General features: G+C 41.1%; 1 protein-coding gene across 6 annotated transcripts in view; it reads right to left on the bottom strand.

The window, feature by feature from the left end:
• Nucleotides 1–7339: 7339 nt before the first annotated feature.
• SMCO4 (single-pass membrane protein with coiled-coil domains 4) overlaps nucleotides 7340–19353 on the bottom strand; it is a 28188-nt gene continuing 16174 nt past the window's right edge. For all 6 annotated transcript variants that reach the window (XM_027677440.1, XM_027677439.1, XM_027677436.1 and 3 more), the window contains one exon: nucleotides 7340–8429. In XM_027677440.1, coding sequence (XP_027533241.1) covers nucleotides 8119–8298 — 180 coding nt within the window. In that variant the 5' untranslated portion in view covers nucleotides 8299–8429 and the 3' untranslated portion in view covers nucleotides 7340–8118. The remainder of the gene's footprint in view (nucleotides 8430–19353) is intronic.

Raw genomic sequence — 19353 nt, 5'->3', positions numbered from 1 at the left:
GGGCAGAGTCTGATCTTTACATTAACATTTTATAATTTTTAAATCCTGTATTCAAAAGCATCTCTTTGGGTGTTGATGTTTTGGCTCCTTGTTTAACTACACTGGAACAGGACAAAATAACTTCAGACAACTTGTGATCTGTCTTAGGTAAGGGCTTAAATTCTTTACATTTTTCTACAACATAGGAAGAGTTATATAACTGAGCAGAGCTAATTCAACTCCATGTGCTGAAAAAATGCATAATGTTGAGATTCCTTTTATTTGCAATTCATACTGAATTCTATTGCTGTGCAAGCGAAACAGAAATTACAGACACTGTTGATGAACCACCAATTTTAGTGAATGAGATACTGAAGAACTGCTTTCTAGCATATACTGTTGCCAACTTCCTGGGAAAATCTGGATAAAAATAATACCAGGCTGTCAAACTGCTCCAGTTTGTGAGTAAAAGAAGCCTCATTAATATTCAAGACCATGGCTAAAATGTAAATTCTTTTTCAATGCTATATTTCCATTAAGACAAAATACACTACATCACACTTACACAAAATACCAAGATTTGAAATACCAGTTTGGCTCAGCTTGCAATAAAATGAGTAATGAAGATGAGGACATCAAAGAACCTTTTACAGGAAAATTCAGGAAAATTACTAGACTCAGCTGGAGGAACAAGGACTGAATAAAAAGATGACGGAAGGACATCTGAACAAACTAAATATGTATGCATCCTCAACTTAAGGGGAGATGCATCTGGGAGTTGTAAAAGAACTAGTGAAGAAATTCAGGAACCTCTGAAAATGAAGTCCAATTTTAAGCCAGGCAAGATCTGTAGAAGCGAAAAGACAGTAAAATATTGTCTTTCATAACTGCAAGAGAAATAAATTAACCACTTAGCCATTTAAACATACAAGACAACAGTATGCTCCATGTCTTCAAAGAAATGTATGTGTCTGAGTCCAGTCCAGGCATGAGGATACCTCTCAAGGTATCTCATAGACCTCTCAAGGTCTATGTTATGATACAGAGTGAGTGAATGAAATTATCAAAAAGTGAATAAGATTTTTTTTTCTAAAGCTTTTTAAGATCTGGTCAAGCTACTAATTTTGGCTAATGAAATAATAGAGTTAATTTCAGCCTGGTTTTTGTGCAACGCCATTTAATAAAGTCCCTGTAAAAAGCACTGAAAACTGCAAAGTACCTGTATCTTAACAGCCTACTTGTTATTGTTATTGGCTGCTCAGAGTATATTATGCCACAAATGTGCTTAGACAGTATGGATCAAAGTGCCATTTTTTTAACACCTACCTACCGGAAAGGTCACCCTTCTCTTTCCCAGCCAAACAGCATAAGTTGCTCATCTGACAGTCCCCAATTTAAATGAGCCCTTTGCTGCCACAGTATGGTTGGAGCCACACCACTGGTTTGAATACCTTAATTGTATTAAAAGGTAGAAACTTGACTGAGCTGATGAGAGGTTTCTGAAGGAAGAGACATGTTTCTGATATTATCATGGCAAAAAAACTTTTTAAAGAATGAGAGACAGCAAAAAAAATAAAGACTGAGAAATTATACACCTTATAAACAGGGTTTGGGCATGTATGTATATTGTCATAAAAAGGAATAATCAGAAGGGTCCAAGGCTATAAATGCCTGAAAGCACCAACAAAAATGAAAAAAAAAATAAATTATTAATCATTAAGTTCATTTGACAGGACAAGGCACAATGTTCAGGAGCTATGGATTGCCCAAAACATACAGACAATTTCTATTCTACTTTGTGAACAGCCAGGCAATGGAAAATTTTTGTAAGCTGCTGGACTTTGATGATTTTTCAAAGCTTTACTGAAAAGCATTTTTTTGGCTCCCAGTTGAAAGATTTGTTTTAAATACAAAGAACAATGGTTCAGGCTGCCACCAGCTTTTGCTGAAGGAAAAACTGAGGTCATGTGCACGCAATTGCCAACACGTTTCATCAAGATGTAATTTTGAAATAGTCGGTGGCATAAGAGCTGCCAGAGCATTGCTGTCCAATTCACTCCCCAAAACTTACTCTGAGAGGCCTGAAATGACAGTAACTGAACAGAATCATTTATAAGGGCCTCACATGAAAGTTGGGTATTTAATGCATTTTCTTCCATGTCTTACTCTCTTATCTATGGGAAATTTAGAAGTGTAAGAATGGGAGTGTGTCAGATGGTGCATACTCTGAGCCATGCAGAGAGGAATGCAAACTGCAGCAGCAAAACGCAAATGCCAAATGAACGCAAAAATGAACGACCACAGGCACAGCTTTCTTGCTTTTCCAATGGGTAGACTTAAACAATGGCTTTAGCTTACCCAGTCAAAAGGCTAATAAATCTCTGCTGTGATCAGAGATACTACAGAAAGTGCCTGACTCCCCCAGTCTCACTGTTCTGGTTTTATTCTACTGGAATGGTTTATAATTCCTGATTTAACGGTGGTACAACAGTGCCTAGAATCAAGCCCACCAGCAATTAATAATTCAAAGCTAGACTAACACCAGCAGTGAGAATGAGACAGAAGCCATCAACAGAGACTGCCTAATGAGGTGAGCTTCAGGTGACTTTACAGCTGTGGTATATCATGCCAGTCATCAAAGCTTGGATTACACAGCCAGCTCAGGTATGTACTGAACTCCATTCAGTCCTGCTGCTTTCTGCTCCTGGGTCTCCCAGAGACTCAACAGCTGCAAGAAGGCAGAGGGCACTGGCAGAAGGTCCTTAGCCTGTATCATGGGATTACATTCTTGTCTGGCTTTACAACCTGTGAGAGCCAATTATAGCATTCATAAGCACATTCCATTCAGAATAGCTATGCACTAAATTTTACACTAACTGCCTTGTGCTAGGGAAGTGTTTTGGTTTTTTTTTCTCAGACACAGCAGTCTGCTGAGACAATGCTAGGCTAAGGATTGTTCAAAGCAGAGTTCGTTGGAATTGGCCAAACCAATGTGGGAACTGTGTGTTGTTTTTTCCTCACTGTAGGGATCAGATCTCAAAGTTCACTGTGTTGGAGTTTCTATTTAATCACACAGAGACCCTCAAATCCATAAATAGGCTGTAATTTAACGTAGTACATATAAATTTCTGCTAGTTGAGCAGTGCCCCTAGACACTGATATGCTGCACTGTGGTGTCCCTTCCTAAATTATCAGACTGATCAGTTTGTTCTTCTAATCTACTCTTAACCAAACTACCACAGACTTTGAAACAGATTTATCAAGAAAAAATGCCCAGTTATTTTATGTGAACATGTTTGCATGCAAAGAACAGTCCTGAACCATTCTGTCACCAAATTTCCTGTGACAGATGAAGAATTTACTTGATATTAACCCTTGTAAAATTACACATGGAGCAAGAAATCCTACTGAAGTCCCGGTCCTCAGCATCCCATGTAAGCACCATAGCAAGAATTTTTTTGGTTGAAGCTTCACCAAATAAAGGTGTTGTGCAGAAGACAACATCAACTAAGAGCTCCATCTGTAGTGATTATGAAGATGCTCAGCTGGGGCATGGATGGCTGGGCTTTGCTTTGCTGGTGCATGGCGTGTGAACTGGAATCACCTGCTCTGGTAAGAAAGTTCTCCTGGGAAGAATCATAGAATATCCTGAGTTGGAAGGGACCCACAGGAATCATCAAAGTCTAGCTCCTGGCCCTGTGCAGTACACTCTAAGAAATATCATCCAAATGCTTCTTGAACTCTGACAGGCTGTGACCACTGCCCTGGGGAGCCTGTACCAGTGCCCAACCACCTTCTGGGTGAAGAACCTTTTCCTAACATCCAACCTAAACCTCCCCTGACACAATTTCAGACCATTCCCTCAGGTCCCGTCACAGGTCACCACAGAGATCAGTGCCTGCCCCTCCTCTTCCCCTCATGAGGAAGTCGTAGACTGCAATGAGGTCTCCCTTCAGTCTCCTCTTCTTCAGGCTGAGCAGACCAAGTGACCTCAGCCAATCCTCATATGGATTTCCCTCAAGGCCCTTCACCAACTTTGTTGCCCTCCTTTGGATGCTAATAGCTTAATATCTTTCTTATATTGTGATGCCCCAAACTGCACACAATATTCAAGGTAAGGCCACACCAGTGCAGAGCAGAGTGGGACAATCCCCTCCCTCAACCAGCTGGCAATGCTTTGCCTGAGGCCCCCCAGGACATGGTTGGCCCTCCTGGCTGCCAGGGCACTGCTGACTCATATCCAACTTGCCATTGACCAGGACCCCCAGGTCTCTCTCTGCAGCACTGCTCTCCAGCCTCTCATTCCCCAGTCTATACACACATCCAGGGTTGCCCTGTCCCATGTGGAGAATCCAGCACATGCCCTTGTTAAACTTCTTAAGATTGGTGATTGCTCATCTCTCTATTTGTCGAGGGCTCCCTGCAGGGCCTCTCTGTCCTCAAAGGAGTCATCAGCTCCTCCCAACTTAGTGTCATCGTCTCTGTAGTGCTGGTCCAAATCAGAGGAAAAGTGCAGGCTCTAGTTCACCTCTTCCAGAGCTACAGGAGTGTTCAAACCTGAACACAAACAGTCTGGAAAAAGATCAGTTCATCTTCTCTGATGTATGTATTTAAACTGAACATCAGGATGTGAATGCTGGTATTGGCCTTATTAGCCACCAGCGTGCCTGTAACAAATGTGGATAGAGCCTTTCCCAAATCTTCATTCACGAAGCCTAGCCATGAGGATGTGAATAAGTAAATCTCTCTGAGCTCTTAAAGTATGTGTAGTTCTTCCTTCAGACCACAAGCAGTGCCACTGGCTTCTCTCACTTGGCTTTGGTGCTCTGGGTCCATGCGTAACACAGATGGGTACTTAGCCATTGCAAGAATGCTTGACACAATTGCTTTGTTTTCTTATCACTTTGCAGACATTTACAAAACTCTACTCAAACTTTGATGTTTGAGTATTTGACTCAGATTTGATTTATGCTTTGGAAAATTGGGTTTAAAAAACTGCTTCTATAATTTGATTTATCAGAATGCAATGGCAGGTTTTTAATGACTTCACCTGATAATGAGCACTCTTGGAAACCATATCATAAGACACTGCTGAAGAAGTATCTCAGCATGAGTTTTCTGGTAAAATGCTTGTAATAAATCATTCAGTTTTGCCCACAAGCTACTGTATGCTGGGAAAAGGTTTGAAACCCTATTTCTAAAACATTTTTGAAGGCAACTGACAGTTGGAGTAATACATACAGTTAAAAAACCAGAGACACAGTTACACCTTCGGTTGAGAAGCTCACACAAGTTGACATTTGAGCAACTGCCATTAATTTACTTCCCCATTATTACCCAGTGATTTTTGACAGTTTCTGTCTGCAGAGGCTTCATACCTTTTTTACAAATGCACATTCTCGTATTCAATACCAGTAAAAAGGAATTTGGTAGAAAATGTTAGAATCCAAGTTCACTGTTTACTAGAGAAAAAAATATTTTTTGAGTCGAACTGTGAAATCAATTCCAGCTTCTTCATAAGGAATCATTCAGAATGTGTACTGTCCTCTCGATTAGCACTCAGTATAACTGCACATCTCAGAGAATTGAAATACACAATGTCTCTTATTAGCATCAAGCTATAGGTTCATGTTAATGGACATTTGGCTCTGAAAAGATTATTATTGTGATCTGAAGAATTTGCAGATTACAAGAGACAGAGGGAATAAGAAAAAGCAGCAAAAATGAAACATCTCATTAGAGGAGTAATCATAAATGTTATCTAACCCAACTGACCTTTTACCTATTTAGTTGTTATCAACCAGTACATCAGTTCATTGCTCCCATGTGTCACAGACTCAACTCTTGTAGAAAATGAAAAGGGGGAAAAAATCACATAAGGACTCTGAACAATTTCAGGGAAAGCTCTCCAAATTATAAAATCATTGCTTGGGCTCATAAAAAAGCCCTGCAGGTGGAAGGGACTGAAATAAGCCTACTACTCAGAGACGGGAATGTCACAGGGACTTTGTTAGAGCCATCAAAAAGTATCACAGAACAAGCAGGGACAGGAAAATCTTGGTTAAGGATCTACAAAAGAGGAGGATGAGGAGGAATCTATGGAAGTGATTAGTAGAAACTCTGCTTCCATTCTAGACGCCCAAGACACCAAGTACCCCAGGACACACATATGTAAAATACACACACTTCTGTTTGTGTCTTCAGGCACAAATTTTATTCAAGCTGAACAGCTCCACTGAAAAAGGTGCAATCTACCAGAGCTCCATCTCAGCCATCCCTGACTGAGGATAAAATAAAAATAGGACAAGGATTTGGTGCCTGGGAGATGACACAGACTAAGCAATTACTTTTACAGATGCACCACTCTCCAGTTGAAGGAAGCAGTTCTCAGTGCAAAGCACAGATAATTTCAGTGTCAGCAACAGCTCACTGAGCACACGGGTTCCACAGCAGACTTCCCGCTGGTCACTCGTGGGCACACCACAATGGCCATCCTCTCCGTGTTTGTTGTGCTTATATCCCAAAAACCATGATGCAAGCTGAGCAGGGGAACAATCTAACAATTCATCCAACCTCTTCCTTTTAGCTTTCAGTGAATTTTGAATTTCAAAAACACCTCAGTTTAATTCTAGACGCTCCTGCCAGCAGTGGCACAGCAAGCATCAGGAGCCGTGGCCATCCCTGCACCATCAGGTATCTGTGTCATTCTGAGTGGAGTTGGTTTACAGCTCGCCATAGGCTCATCCCACTGAGGGAACACAGGCCTTAGGGCAAAGTGCACTACACGGACCTGCATTTCCTTGCATAAATTGGTTTTTTGTACAGTAACTCTGGCTGGCAGCAGCATTCTGCACAGCAGTACACAGGGGTAATACAGGAAGCACAGTTCATTGGAACTCTGTGAACAGTCCCATTGACTTTGCTGGGACTTATCCCTGTGCCAAAAGACAACATGTGAGGGAAAGAACCGAGGGGTCTCTGACTTTCAACACAGAAATATTTCCTGCCATGCTTCAGTGCCCTGTAGCATCACGTTCTTCCTTGCTTGGCCTGCATCTAAGCAGCAGTGAAGAGTTTTCAAATTCCCTCCCCAAAGTCTTCTGAAGGTTAATGCCTACTGAGTGCCTTAAAAGATTTGGATGAGAAAGGGCTGTAGTAGAACACAGGGTCACTGAAGCATTTTGATGAGAATGTATAGCTTGATTTACTAGAATAAAACTGCCCAAACTGTGCTCACAGCTTCCTTCAAATGAGGGGATGGGGCATGTCACAGGACAGCAGCTCACTTCAGCAAAGAGATTAGAGACGAAAGTTACACTTGTGTTACTTTTCTTTCCTTATTAAAAGAATAATCAAGAGCTGTATTCAAAATCGCCTTTTTATTGCCACTTATACAGATTTAAATATTGAACATTAAGATAAACAACTATCTGTATTTATGCAGATTGCTATTAGTTACTTCAGCGTAACCTGGCAAAATCTCCCTTTCTAAATTCTGTAAGATTCCTTCCACCAGATCCTGAAGTATTCACTTTGCATGTTGGCATCTCATACCAAAAAGATATTCTTTTTGAGTGAACTATATAGTAGTTAATGAAAAAATTATTACACAATGTAGGCTTTCACAGTAAGTCACATTTTTTGCAAAATAATTTGAAGATTCCAAGTAAGACTTCTCTCTTTTATTCAAAAAATAAATATATCCTTTCTGAATCTAAGCACTTCATATGACATTAAGTACAAAGAAGAAATGTACTTCTTTGGAAGTTCTGAAGTAGACATACAAGAGCTCATGGGAGCAACATTATCCATAACAATGATAAAAGCTGAAAGCTGATTTTTTACAAATTTATAGCAGAACACAATTTCCTTTTACAATATAGAGCTTCAAACAGATTTAAGAAAAACACCATTTTAAAAGTCTGAAAGGCACATGAACTGGGCCATAAAACGTACTGGCACATTCACTAATACGTTTTATGTTACATTCCTAAAGAGAATCCGCAGGACCCTAACCAAGAGAAAGACTGAAAATACCAGCAAGTTCCTTTGTAAAGTACTGAAAGAGTGGCAGAGAGTTCCTTTTGGCTCTTGGTAAAATTATTAATACCCCAAAGCTAGAGAGTCTGAAAAGCTGCATCATTCAGTTGTATTTGGACGAGTCGCTACATAAACAAACACAACAATCAGCAGTACTACGACAGCCAGCGTGGGAAGCACGACGGTGGTGATTTGTTGGCGAGCCTCTTGCATTGCCTGTTTTCTCTCCTTTTTATCTTTGGAGGTCTCTTTTTTGGGTTTTCCTCTTAGCTGCCTCATCCTCCTCTTCGGATCTTTTGTCTGCCGAATGTGGGAGCAAAGGGAGTGGAACAGTAGAAAATAGTCCAAGGTCTTTTGTAACAAGTGGTCGAAGAATTCCTTCTCCTTCAAGTGGTTGGCTGTGCAAGAAACTGCAAGAGAAAGAGAACAATTCATATTCCAGTTATTAAAACCATTTGCTGTTCCACTTGGTAAATCTTTCATCCAACAGACACTAATGCAGCTTCTTTCAAGGAAAGACAATCTCAGTGCGCTCACTCAGATGATCCACATAACGCTTTCCCCTTAAAAACTAGAGCAGTTCATCATGGCATATATCTGTCCAAGAGCCCTGAACTTGCACTCTGTTAAGCCAGAAACACAGCTTGGCACCATACATTTTATCCTCCAAGGCAAACAAGGTAACACACCTGAAGACTTAATGAAAATAATATGAATTAGTCTTGTGTCAACACAGGGTCACCTTGTGTCAACCAGCTGCCCCTTCCTTTAAAGAGCAGCAGACCCCTGCTCAGGGGCTGTGGCTCCCCACAAACCTGCAGAATGAGGACGGGCAAGCACACGCCCTATCGTGTTTATCACCCATGACATGTATTTATTAAAATAAAGGGTATTGTAACAGGAAGAAATGGGGAGAAAGAACTGCTTAATTTAATACTTCTGGTTCTGCTGCCACAGAACAAAGTCTAAATCATAACATGACTCAGTGCTGTCATTCTTATTGCAGCTGTCATTGATAGAAGAAGAAGAGCCCAAGTGATAACCAGCCTGCTTACAAATCACCGGTGTAGACAAGCAGCCATTAATAAAGGAGAAGGCTGTTGCTCTGAAGCATCTACTAGGCAAATGTTTAAAAGCAGAAGTATCTATAATGTGAGATTAACAAAAACACAGCATGGTACAGAAGCCTCCAAAATCAGGCTGACTGTGCAATGAGGGCGGGTGCCAGCCCTTGGTTACACTCCTCTTCACTACATTCCCCGGTTCTGCCACGGCACAACATGTGGACACAGGACACATATACCTAAACACAAATTTGGACAGTAACGATTACTGGTGTCAAATCCTGAGCTGAATTGAAGTAAATTATGAACTCACGTTTTTCCATCGCTCTAACATACTCAGAATAAAATGTATGTAGAAATTAGTGGTTACTGCAACCTCCTCTTTTCTTTCCCTCTTATTTCAAAATATAAAGATGATTTTAATGTGCTGCTGTAGGTGAGGAGCATGTGTCATCAAGCAAAACTGCAAAGCTCTCTCAGTTCACCCCAGACACAACTTCCTCTTGATGTGTTGACTCTGGTCAATGCTATAAGCTGTCTTGTGACTACTTTTTTTAAAATAACAAGAAGAGGTTTCACTGAAAATGGGATGTTTTCTGTTGGTGTTAGCACTCAATCTGATTTGTCAGCCCAACCACAAAAGCAAAACTGAACTAAAACACTCACATACCAAGCAACAATACTGACTTGTAGGTTATCTGCAGCTACAAACGAGTTTTCACCCTTGCTCATAACAGCAGCAATCTGCCTGCTCTGAATCTCATCCAGGCAATTAGGTTAGTGAGATACTGCAACATTTAAGGTAAAATGTGGAATAACTCTGCTAAATTGAACTGATGGAATCAACCAGACTATCAGAGAAAACACGTTGTACTAGAAAACCGAAAACAGACCAAACCATCAGTATTTCTGGCTTTAAATGGTCCTTCCTGGATATAATCTAAACAAACAAACAATGAAAACAACAACAAAAAAGCACCCCCTCAAAAAAGAAATCTCAAGCATGACAAGATGTCAGTGTTCGGCTGGATTCATCGATTTTGCATCCCCTGCACACACAGGCAGTTGTTTTGTGATCATAAACTTTGCAAATTCAACTTGCACTTTAATGCAAACCCTTCATTTCAGTTTTGATAAAGCACAGAAGAGAAATTTTGGTGCTTGGGATATTTTTCAAAAGAGAAAATAGTAAAGTTAAACTCTTGGAAAGAATTAATTCCTTCATTAGAATCAAAATATATAACAGATTTAGAGACCAGAAGTGGTCAATGAACTTTGGGATAGAGAGGTAGACAGGAGTTGGATGGAGAAACTAAACCAACACCCTGTATCAGTCTTTTAATCAAATGGGACTACTTACTTTTTAAACTTTCATAACTTTCTTCCCAGCAAATTATCAACTCTCTTAGTGATTCACGACAGAGCTTTTGGTATTCCACCTTCTGCGAACTATGGGTTTCTGGTTTGGTTTTGTTGTTTTATCACTTCTCTAACTAACTCCTGAATTTCCTCTGGGGCAAAAGAAATCTGTTTTACCCCTTCCATTTCCATTTCCTTTCCTCTTGCTCTGGTCACAAGCTTTATTACCAAACTCTAGAAAAACTGCTATGCAAAAAATAAAGTTTTACATTTGTCCTTTGGGATAATTAAACTACCACAGCATTTCAGGCTGTATTTTTGTATTGTTTTCTGTCTCTACTGTTAGTCTACGTCAGTGGGTTTTGTATCCAGATTACTCACAAGACCCAAGAAGTGACAGACAGTAAAAGCCTTTGGGACTTCCTGTGTACCATAGTAACAAACAGGAGTTGCCATGAAACCAATCCCTTTAACAATAAATGTATGCCTTGCTGTATGTAGCATCACTTGCTAGCCAGACATTAAAAACATCAGGATGTTTTTTAAAGTCTCTTTTGAATGAATATTTCATTCTGAGGCAAAATTATACCAAGTTAATTACATACACAGGCTAACATCTGACAGCTTAGAACAGAGAGCCTTCCCGCAAATGTCAGCACCACTTGAATTGCAAGCTGATGTTCTCCAGTTTGGGAATCTGGCATCAATCTCCAAATATGTTTCCAGTAGATTGGGTTGCTTGGCTTTGCTACTGGCAAAGATGGAGTTGCATAGAAACTGGCCCACAGTTTTCAGAGCGATGAGCCTTAGGGTTCATCTTAACTGAACCATAAAATGGAAGCGGTGAATCTCTGCAAGTTGCTGCCAGGCTCCTGCTGCCACGAGGCACCAGGCTGTGACTACCAGGATTGGGTAGTTGCTGCAAGAGACAACACTTCCCCACAGGAAAAGTCCAGGATGTTGTAGATTCTGCTATGTTCATCTTGGTAGGAAACAGCAGTGGAAAACCAGTGCTCAGTGGTATATGAGGAAATTCTACAGCCCATGTTGTACATAAGCACAGTAAGGGTGCCACAGCTATCCCCTTCTGCTGCCAAGCTTCTTGCCAGCCCCCATGGACTTCATTGACTACTAAAAATTATGGAAGGAAAGAAACAGATCCATAAAGCACATCAAGTCAGTGACAGGGACAGGATTACAACATTAGGGTCTTGCTTCCTGTGGCGTGCACAGCCCATGAGAACACATTATCTGACATTACTGAGATATGTCCTCCTTCAGCCAGCAATCACCCTGCTTGTGCACTGGGAAGGCTGAACTCAAGTGAAGAGAGGAAGGAAATAATATGGCATTGGGATGGGTGTAATTTGTTAGCACTGCCCATTTAAAACATTTCAGAGTAAGTTGCTATCAAAAGGTCCATGCGAAAGTGATGTCCCATGGGTACTTCAATCCTGTGCAAACTCTAACCCTCAAACGGCTGCAGAAGAACTGGAAACTCACCCTTCCTCCTCTAACAGAGCCTGAGAGTCTCCTTTTCATTTCAGTCTCTCCTGAACAGGAGAGGGTTCACTGCTGTAGATTGTACACATCCTTCTAAGGCTCCTTCCCATCTCTATTAACTGTTCAACTGGCCCAAGCATCTGCTGGATGCTTGATCACTAAAGTGGAATCACCAGGCTAGAAACGATCACCAAACTAGTTCAACTACTGCTTTAACTGGAAAGTCAGCAAATCCCTCAACTGAGACATAAGTAGAACCGCAACAGAAGGGATTAAGAGACTCTAGCAAAAGGGGCATATCTGTAGTCTGCAATACTGTGATAGCAGCCTGGCACTAGCCAGAGACTTTAACCCCACCTTCCTTTTATTAATTTTGCAATGTAAAATTTGACAATAAAATTGCATGGGGCGATGAGATTATTTTTAAGGTCACTATAGCAAAGTTTCCCCCAAAAGCAGGAACCTGCTGGCTAGAAATAAACAATCTTGATTGCCAAGTCAAGAAAATGAGTGTTGACTTGGTATAGTTGCTTGAAACACCCATTTCACAGAGTCTACCCCAGCTTCACACTGAAAAACTAAGGTTTCAAGCAAAACAAAACATTAAAAAGTTCAAGCTACTGAAGAGAAACCTAAAGACATCATTCTTCAAGATAATAAAAATCCACAAATTTAGTAGTCTGTCTTGCCTGCTAGAGAAATTACACTCCTCCTTGCCCATCATTCACATTGCTTTTTATATACAAAAGTGCTCTTCATTCTATCTTCTGGGTTAAGTTACTCTAAACTGTTTTTGCAGAGCTAATATCAAAACCCAAAAGCATGAATCAGTTGGACTCACTGAAGTCAATCACACCAACGTTGAAGCATTTGCCAGCATCGTAGAGCAAATCAGCTGTGGCTAAGCGGGGATAATTTTGTAGTAGAAGGCTGTAGTGGAACCTGTAGGGACTTGTATCCTTCAAAACACGTCAACAATCTTCCAAACAGAATTTATGGCAGTCTGTCATCTCCTTTTTTTGGTAAAATTAACTCTGACCCTTAGTAATCTGCAATTAAAAGCTCCTCAAACCACACATGGCTATTCCTGTGAGCCTCGAAAGGCAGTCTTGACTCTGGCTACATCAGCGCTCATGGAGTATCGCAAACCTGGAGATCATTGTAAATGCAACACATGCACAAAAGGTTTTGTTTACCTGCACTTGGTGTAACTGCATGTCTCAAAATGTCTAAAGAACTTACTATCACCAACCTTACAGCATGAACATATTAGCCGTGTGTTTTAAACTGACTAATTTTTCTCCAAATCCAAAATTACAAGTGTTTGCAAGCCAATTTGGATCAACCTGGCTTCACAATCCTGAAACCGACGCTGTAACATTTCTGGAACAGCAAAACAACTTGAAATTCAAATAATCAATCTGACAAGAATTAATTTTTATAATTTAAATTTTCCCCTGGGCCATGGATGTTACTGAGACATTAAAAATAAAACCAAACAACAAACCAGCAGACAGTCTGGACACACTGTATTCAGATTGCCTGTCAACACTAGGGAAAAAGGACACAAGACATCTAACTAGACAATACTCCTCAGATTATTTGAGCATTAAAAAGCCCACAAACCAGTAGTTCTCAATCACCAGGACATACCAGCATCAGAGTCAAGAACCCAAACCAACAAGCTTATCAGTTTGTTACTTATTTTTGCTGCCAGGCTGATTACTTCAGGGTACTGCAGCCAAAGCTGCTACACACAGCCTGGAAGAATTGGGTCTAAGAGATGGGAAGAGAAGGAGGTGGGAACTAAAGGGGCAAGAGGAAGGCTGGTTAGCAGGGAACCACTGCTCAGCATTGAGTGGTCATTACAACAGGAGCACTCCCCATCCTCATGACAAAGACCACCCTTCCCACCAGGGAAACAGGATTGTTCCTCGCAAGCTGCTGAAGCCCCAGGCCATGGCACAAAGCGCTCTCCTTGCATGGCCCCAGGAGGATGGATGCAGTAGCTCTGTGCAGCCAGAGCAGCAGTGCAGGGTCTTCTACACACCAGGTTTTAATCCCCCCTTACCTCATGCAACTTCAACTTCCTTGCAGCTGAGCCAGTGGCCAGCCAGTGAGCTGCAAGGCAGCTCTGACACAGCAGAAGGAAACCTGATATGCTGCCCCAGCCAGCACAGGGAGCCCAGAATCAACAAACTAACTGAAGTAATATTACTCTTACTTCTAGCTTTAATTAAAGTGGGGTCTAAGCAACAGAGACATGTTATTTCCTACCTCTGAAACCAGGCAAATGGCTTGGGTTTTAGTGAATGACTGAACTGCACGTTACACGAATGAATTTAATGAAGGAGAAGTCTTATTTTAGGCTACCCTATGGAACCTATATTTATTTTTTTAATCGTTACTCCATAACTGATTTTACCTCAAGGTGACATATCACATTTTGGATGAGGAATTTTTTTCCCTGCAACTCTAAGAATCTGGCCATTGCAGGAATAGCATCAGCAAGGTCACAAATTTCTAAGGTGTTTTGGCCAGCTCAGACATGCAGCTAAATGGGAAGAGTATTTCAGAAGGAGTTTGGAACAAATTTACAAACAGGAATACTGGTGCTTGGAGCTCTAGATGGAGTCTCCAGAGACGACAATCTGCACAGAGCCTTTCCGTCCTCTCAGGCCCAAATTTGTCCCTTGTTTTTTAGCTTGTGTTTCAGTTTTGGCAGGTGTAAGAAGAATAACAATCCTGACATCATCTCTGAAGAACACATTCATTACTTTGTGTGGCTGTTACTTGGGTAGGATTTGCAGGGGGCACTTGGACCAGTTCACACCCAACTCCCAAGCAGATACAGAAGCTAAACCTGCCCCTGTGTTTGAATCAGACACATAAGGCACCCAGTGCCTCGCCAAACTGGCTCTATGCAGGGGGTTCTGGAGGGAAAAAAAGCAAAAAAGCTTGGTTGTAACAGTTTTAGGCAACTGCAGTAGAGGTTGTCCACCACTACTTCCATCATATTCAAGCCCAGTTATGATACTTAATTTTAAACACTAAATCTAAAATTATAGTTTAAAAAAATCTTCATTATTTGACTGGTTCTGTGTAATCACTTGTGTGGGTGACAAAGACTAGAAGCAGAGATTTGCAAATTTGGCTAAGACAGCTGAACCATAAAGGGCAAGCCTGCCCAGAGCATTAACAAAACAATTCAATCCTAGTCTCATCCTCCATCTCTCCCCCATGCCTTCCCAGCCAAACCACTTTGAGCAACACAAAAGCAGCCCCATGATTAGGTGAATATTCCTACAGCTACAGGACAGCTTCTTTTGGTAACACAGCTGTGTGCAATCACTAAAGAAGAGAAATTATCACCTATTTAAAAAAAAACACAACTTTTAATTTGTACAAGCCATTCCGTAATAAAACAAACAACAAACTGCAACAACAGCCACACGAATAACTTTTGCTTCTGCATGGTCAAATGCTCTGGGTCCCCCATTCCTTTTAGACTGAAACTGCACAGCAGAATTGATGCATAGCTGAAGATAATGCTTGCAATGCTAAATTTGAGATCTTCTGTTTCAGTGACACTGTCACGATTTCAGAGTCTGCTACAAATGAAGAAAAGTGTTAAGAGAAAATTTTTTGCTCTGTGAAAAATGGATTTTCATGTTACAGCATGAGGCCAATTCTTAATACCATAAAAATTTACCTCAGTCTATTTGACTGTAGCAAGGAACTACAATTAGCAAATCAAAAGAACCCTGTTTTCAAGGGTAAAAGCTTTTAATTACACACGTAACAATATGGAACTATTAAGATTCTGTTTGAAGTCAGTTTAACATTATTTTTCAGTGAGAGGTGGTGGCTTTTTTTCTAAATCTGAATTGACCTGTCGTTACTGCAACATCACATTTACTGTAAATGTAGCTTTGAGAGTCTCCAAACTACTCACAGCATTTGGAAAATGAAAGCCAGCAGTGAATGCTGCCAGAGAGTCAGGGAGAGCAAGGCCGCCAAAGCAGAAAGCTATTTCAATATGATTTTCACAATTCTAAGGACTTGGATATAGCGAGCAATCTCTATTAGAAACAAAAAGCTCTGGATCTTTGCATTTGGGAAGGCATTGTTAAAAAGAGGCGAGGTGATGGTTTTGGCGCATACGGCATTACAGTGCAATCCTATTTGTCCTGAACACAGCAAAGAAACAGAGCAGAATTCAATTAAAACAAAATAAATAAAAAGACAAGTCATTTTGCTCCATGAACAGGTGGATAAATAACCCGTATTTTTCTTTGTAGATAAAGAACCAGCATCAAGACAACTTTTGCAACGGGCAGTCCAATGAAGAAATACAACTAATGTTTACTGAAAATACAAGACAAACAAACATGTAATTTCTGCCACTGCATAAATTTGATTCATAAGGGAGGCTATAAAAGAAGTGCTTGCCATTCTCCATGTCTACAGCTACAGATGATGTCGTGCACAAATGCAGCAAACCACAACACCTAGCATGTGATTTGATATTATGTGTTTGCTCAGCTGGTTTCTTAAAAAGTAATTTTCTCAGCTGCTTCTGACAATGTTCCTTTGGATGCAAAACATTTCTCTTTCCAGAGTATTTACAGAAATTCAGTCAGTTTCTAAATAGCTACACTAAATAAATAATAAACTAGTCACTGGTGTCAGAGCTCCTCAAAATTGAAGTGCTGCTTTCCTAGACCAATCCCAAGAATGTCGCAGCTGCAAGAAGGGGCAGCATCAGGAATCTGGTGTGAAAACCATGTTCCTATTCTCCAGTATAACTGTGCCAGCCCACTGAGACCTCAACTGTCGCTGCTAAGTCACACCTCTGAACACTCAGCTGAACTGTCACCAGAAGGTAGCAGCGCTCATCTTCTGAGATGATGACAACCTAGACAACACACTTTTCCTACAGTCCAGCATGCGGTCTGGTTGATACTTCTCCTGTTCAAACTACGAGCTTCCCAACACAGTCACTCTGTGAGACAGCATCACTATAAAGGTGTTGAAAACAGATCCCTGAGGCATGCGCCAGGCAGAACGCCAGTCAGTCCAAAGCCTGATGTTACAGTTTTGTAATGCAAACAGGAGAGCTGAGGGACTGTCACTGCTTTTCATTACAATTCTACTATCATTAAAGCTTTGGCACTGAAAATTCAGTCCAGGCTAAAGACTGGCAGGCAGAAAATCCATGCCCACAGCAAGAATGGAATGTTAAATCTAAAACCACAAAACCCACAAAGGCAAGGGCTGAGCCTGAGGCGGCAGGCGGTGCGCGTACGCAGGTGTGCGCACGCTGGAGAGGGGGACAATAGAGAGTGACCAAGAGAAAAGCTGAAAGAACAGTCCCAAGACACCAGGGCAACATGTAGATATGTATACTTTCTGACCACATGACAATGTGTATGACGGACTCAAAACTATTTGTGAAAGTTTGTTTCTTCAGAAGGCACAAAGGGAAATCTTGCTCTTCTAGCTCAAGACACAGAACTTTCAGCCATAGGTATAAGCAAAAGCACGTGTACCTGGGCTCCTGAAATACTCCTGAGACAGTCCTGCAGGGGAAAATGGACAGCACTGCACCAACAACTGCACTTATTTTATTTTATGCAGTAATTTGGAGGTATTCACAGTTTTAAAGCAAGCTAGATGCAATGCTGGAGCATGCTCAACAAGGGGTTCAGATCTCAAAACTCACTCCCTTCAGGGCTTGTCTGAAGTTCTGGTTTTTCAACCTTTTTTTGGCACGGATGGTTTTCCAGTAGGAGGCTGAGGAAAGACTGCTGGCAAAATGCCTGTCTCTCCCTGCTTGTACATGTGCCAGGGAAGGACTGTATGACACTAGAACGTAACTAACTCACACAAAAATTGACCCAAATACAATTGATGAAGTGGGTGCCTGTGTTACTCCCTTCCTTACTTGTTTTCCAAGCAGGGCAGATGTTTTAGAGCTTATGCAGTGCTTGGCTTTCATTCCCACCTCAGTGGTCTTCTGCATGTTCTCATTTGATCTGGGTAATCAAGTTATCAATGAATACATTACATTAGAACAGCACCAGAGGTTTAGGCTAGACCTCTTCTCTGGCAGCCAGGAAATTACAACTTTCCCAAATTCCTTTCAAATTACAGAAATGTTCTCAACATCAGTGTGACAACGATGCAATCAGGACACCTTTTCGGGGGGGGGGGGGGGGGGGGGGAAGGGAAGATAACTGAGACTTGCAACACAGGATGGGTGGGGAATTTTCTCTTCCTATTACTGGTCTCAGTAAAATCTCGTTCTGTTTACTCCCCAGCTTAAACCTGAAGTCTTCTTACATTTCACTAAGTAATCCCACATTATAATGAAGCAGTTGGCTTTCCTGCCATGATTGATAGACTTTTTGCAATTATTTAAGGAGAAGGCACATAATTACATACAGTTGGATTAGGCTGATCAAATCCTTGTTAGTGTCTGTCAATATACACGTAATAAGACAGTGTGACATTAATGTAAACTAATTTAAATGCAGAAATTTTAATTAAGACTTAATAAAATTACAGATGGAAAGAAAAAGTTTTGCACAGTCTAACCAAATACAGTTTTCCAGCAAAGCCACTCTCTAACATAATCCTATTTTGCCTCATCAGTTCTGCAACACTGGCCCTTGCACCACCTATTTATGTACTCTTATTTACACTTCTACTGCCGAGACTTTCCACCAGCTCCAAAACCTCAGAAGCAAAATGATGTGGAGCCATGTGTGTAACAAAGTCCATTACGAGCAAGCCCAGGTAGTCAGAGAAGGATGTCTCCGAAGTTCCTCTGCAACACTCAGCAAACAGCTACAGATCAGTACCACAGTTCAACCACCGTAAACTACAAGTGACCTCCTTTTATAGCACTTACCAAGACTAAAACGTGCCCTCCCCCTACGCAACAGTATTCACATTGACCCTTCTCATTTAGTCCTGTACAGCCTTCTTTTCCTCTTGGGTTGTTTTTAAAGCAATCTGCTATATTCAGAGTGCTCTCAGAGAGTCACCAATGATACACAATACTCCATTAACCCAGTAAGATTAATGCAAGATACTAGCTTCATTCCCTGCTGAATTTTTCCAAAGGTAGAGGTGCTCATGCATTGGCTAGGTTGTCTTTTTCCTGCAACTCATAAGCACATGGATGCAAGTGATTTCCTAACCATAGGTAAAATATATTAAATGCGTAGTATGGCACACCAGCCACTTTAGCTCATGTAAGCCCATGTGTGCAGTGCCAAGGAGATCTGCCTATGTTTGCCAGGAGTCCTGTTGTGTTCCCTTTTCCCCTTCACTCTGCAATAATGACTCACTTTTTCTGCATGTGCACATGTGTTATCACCACTTCTAACCTGGATGTCCT

This window comes from Neopelma chrysocephalum, unplaced genomic scaffold, assembly GCF_003984885.1.
Source record: "Neopelma chrysocephalum unplaced genomic scaffold, ASM398488v2 Primary Assembly neopelma1_43, whole genome shotgun sequence".
NCBI lineage: Eukaryota > Metazoa > Chordata > Aves > Passeriformes > Pipridae > Neopelma > Neopelma chrysocephalum.
The sequence above is the reverse complement of the archived record's forward strand: the minus strand, read 5'-3'. Positions and strand labels throughout refer to the sequence as shown.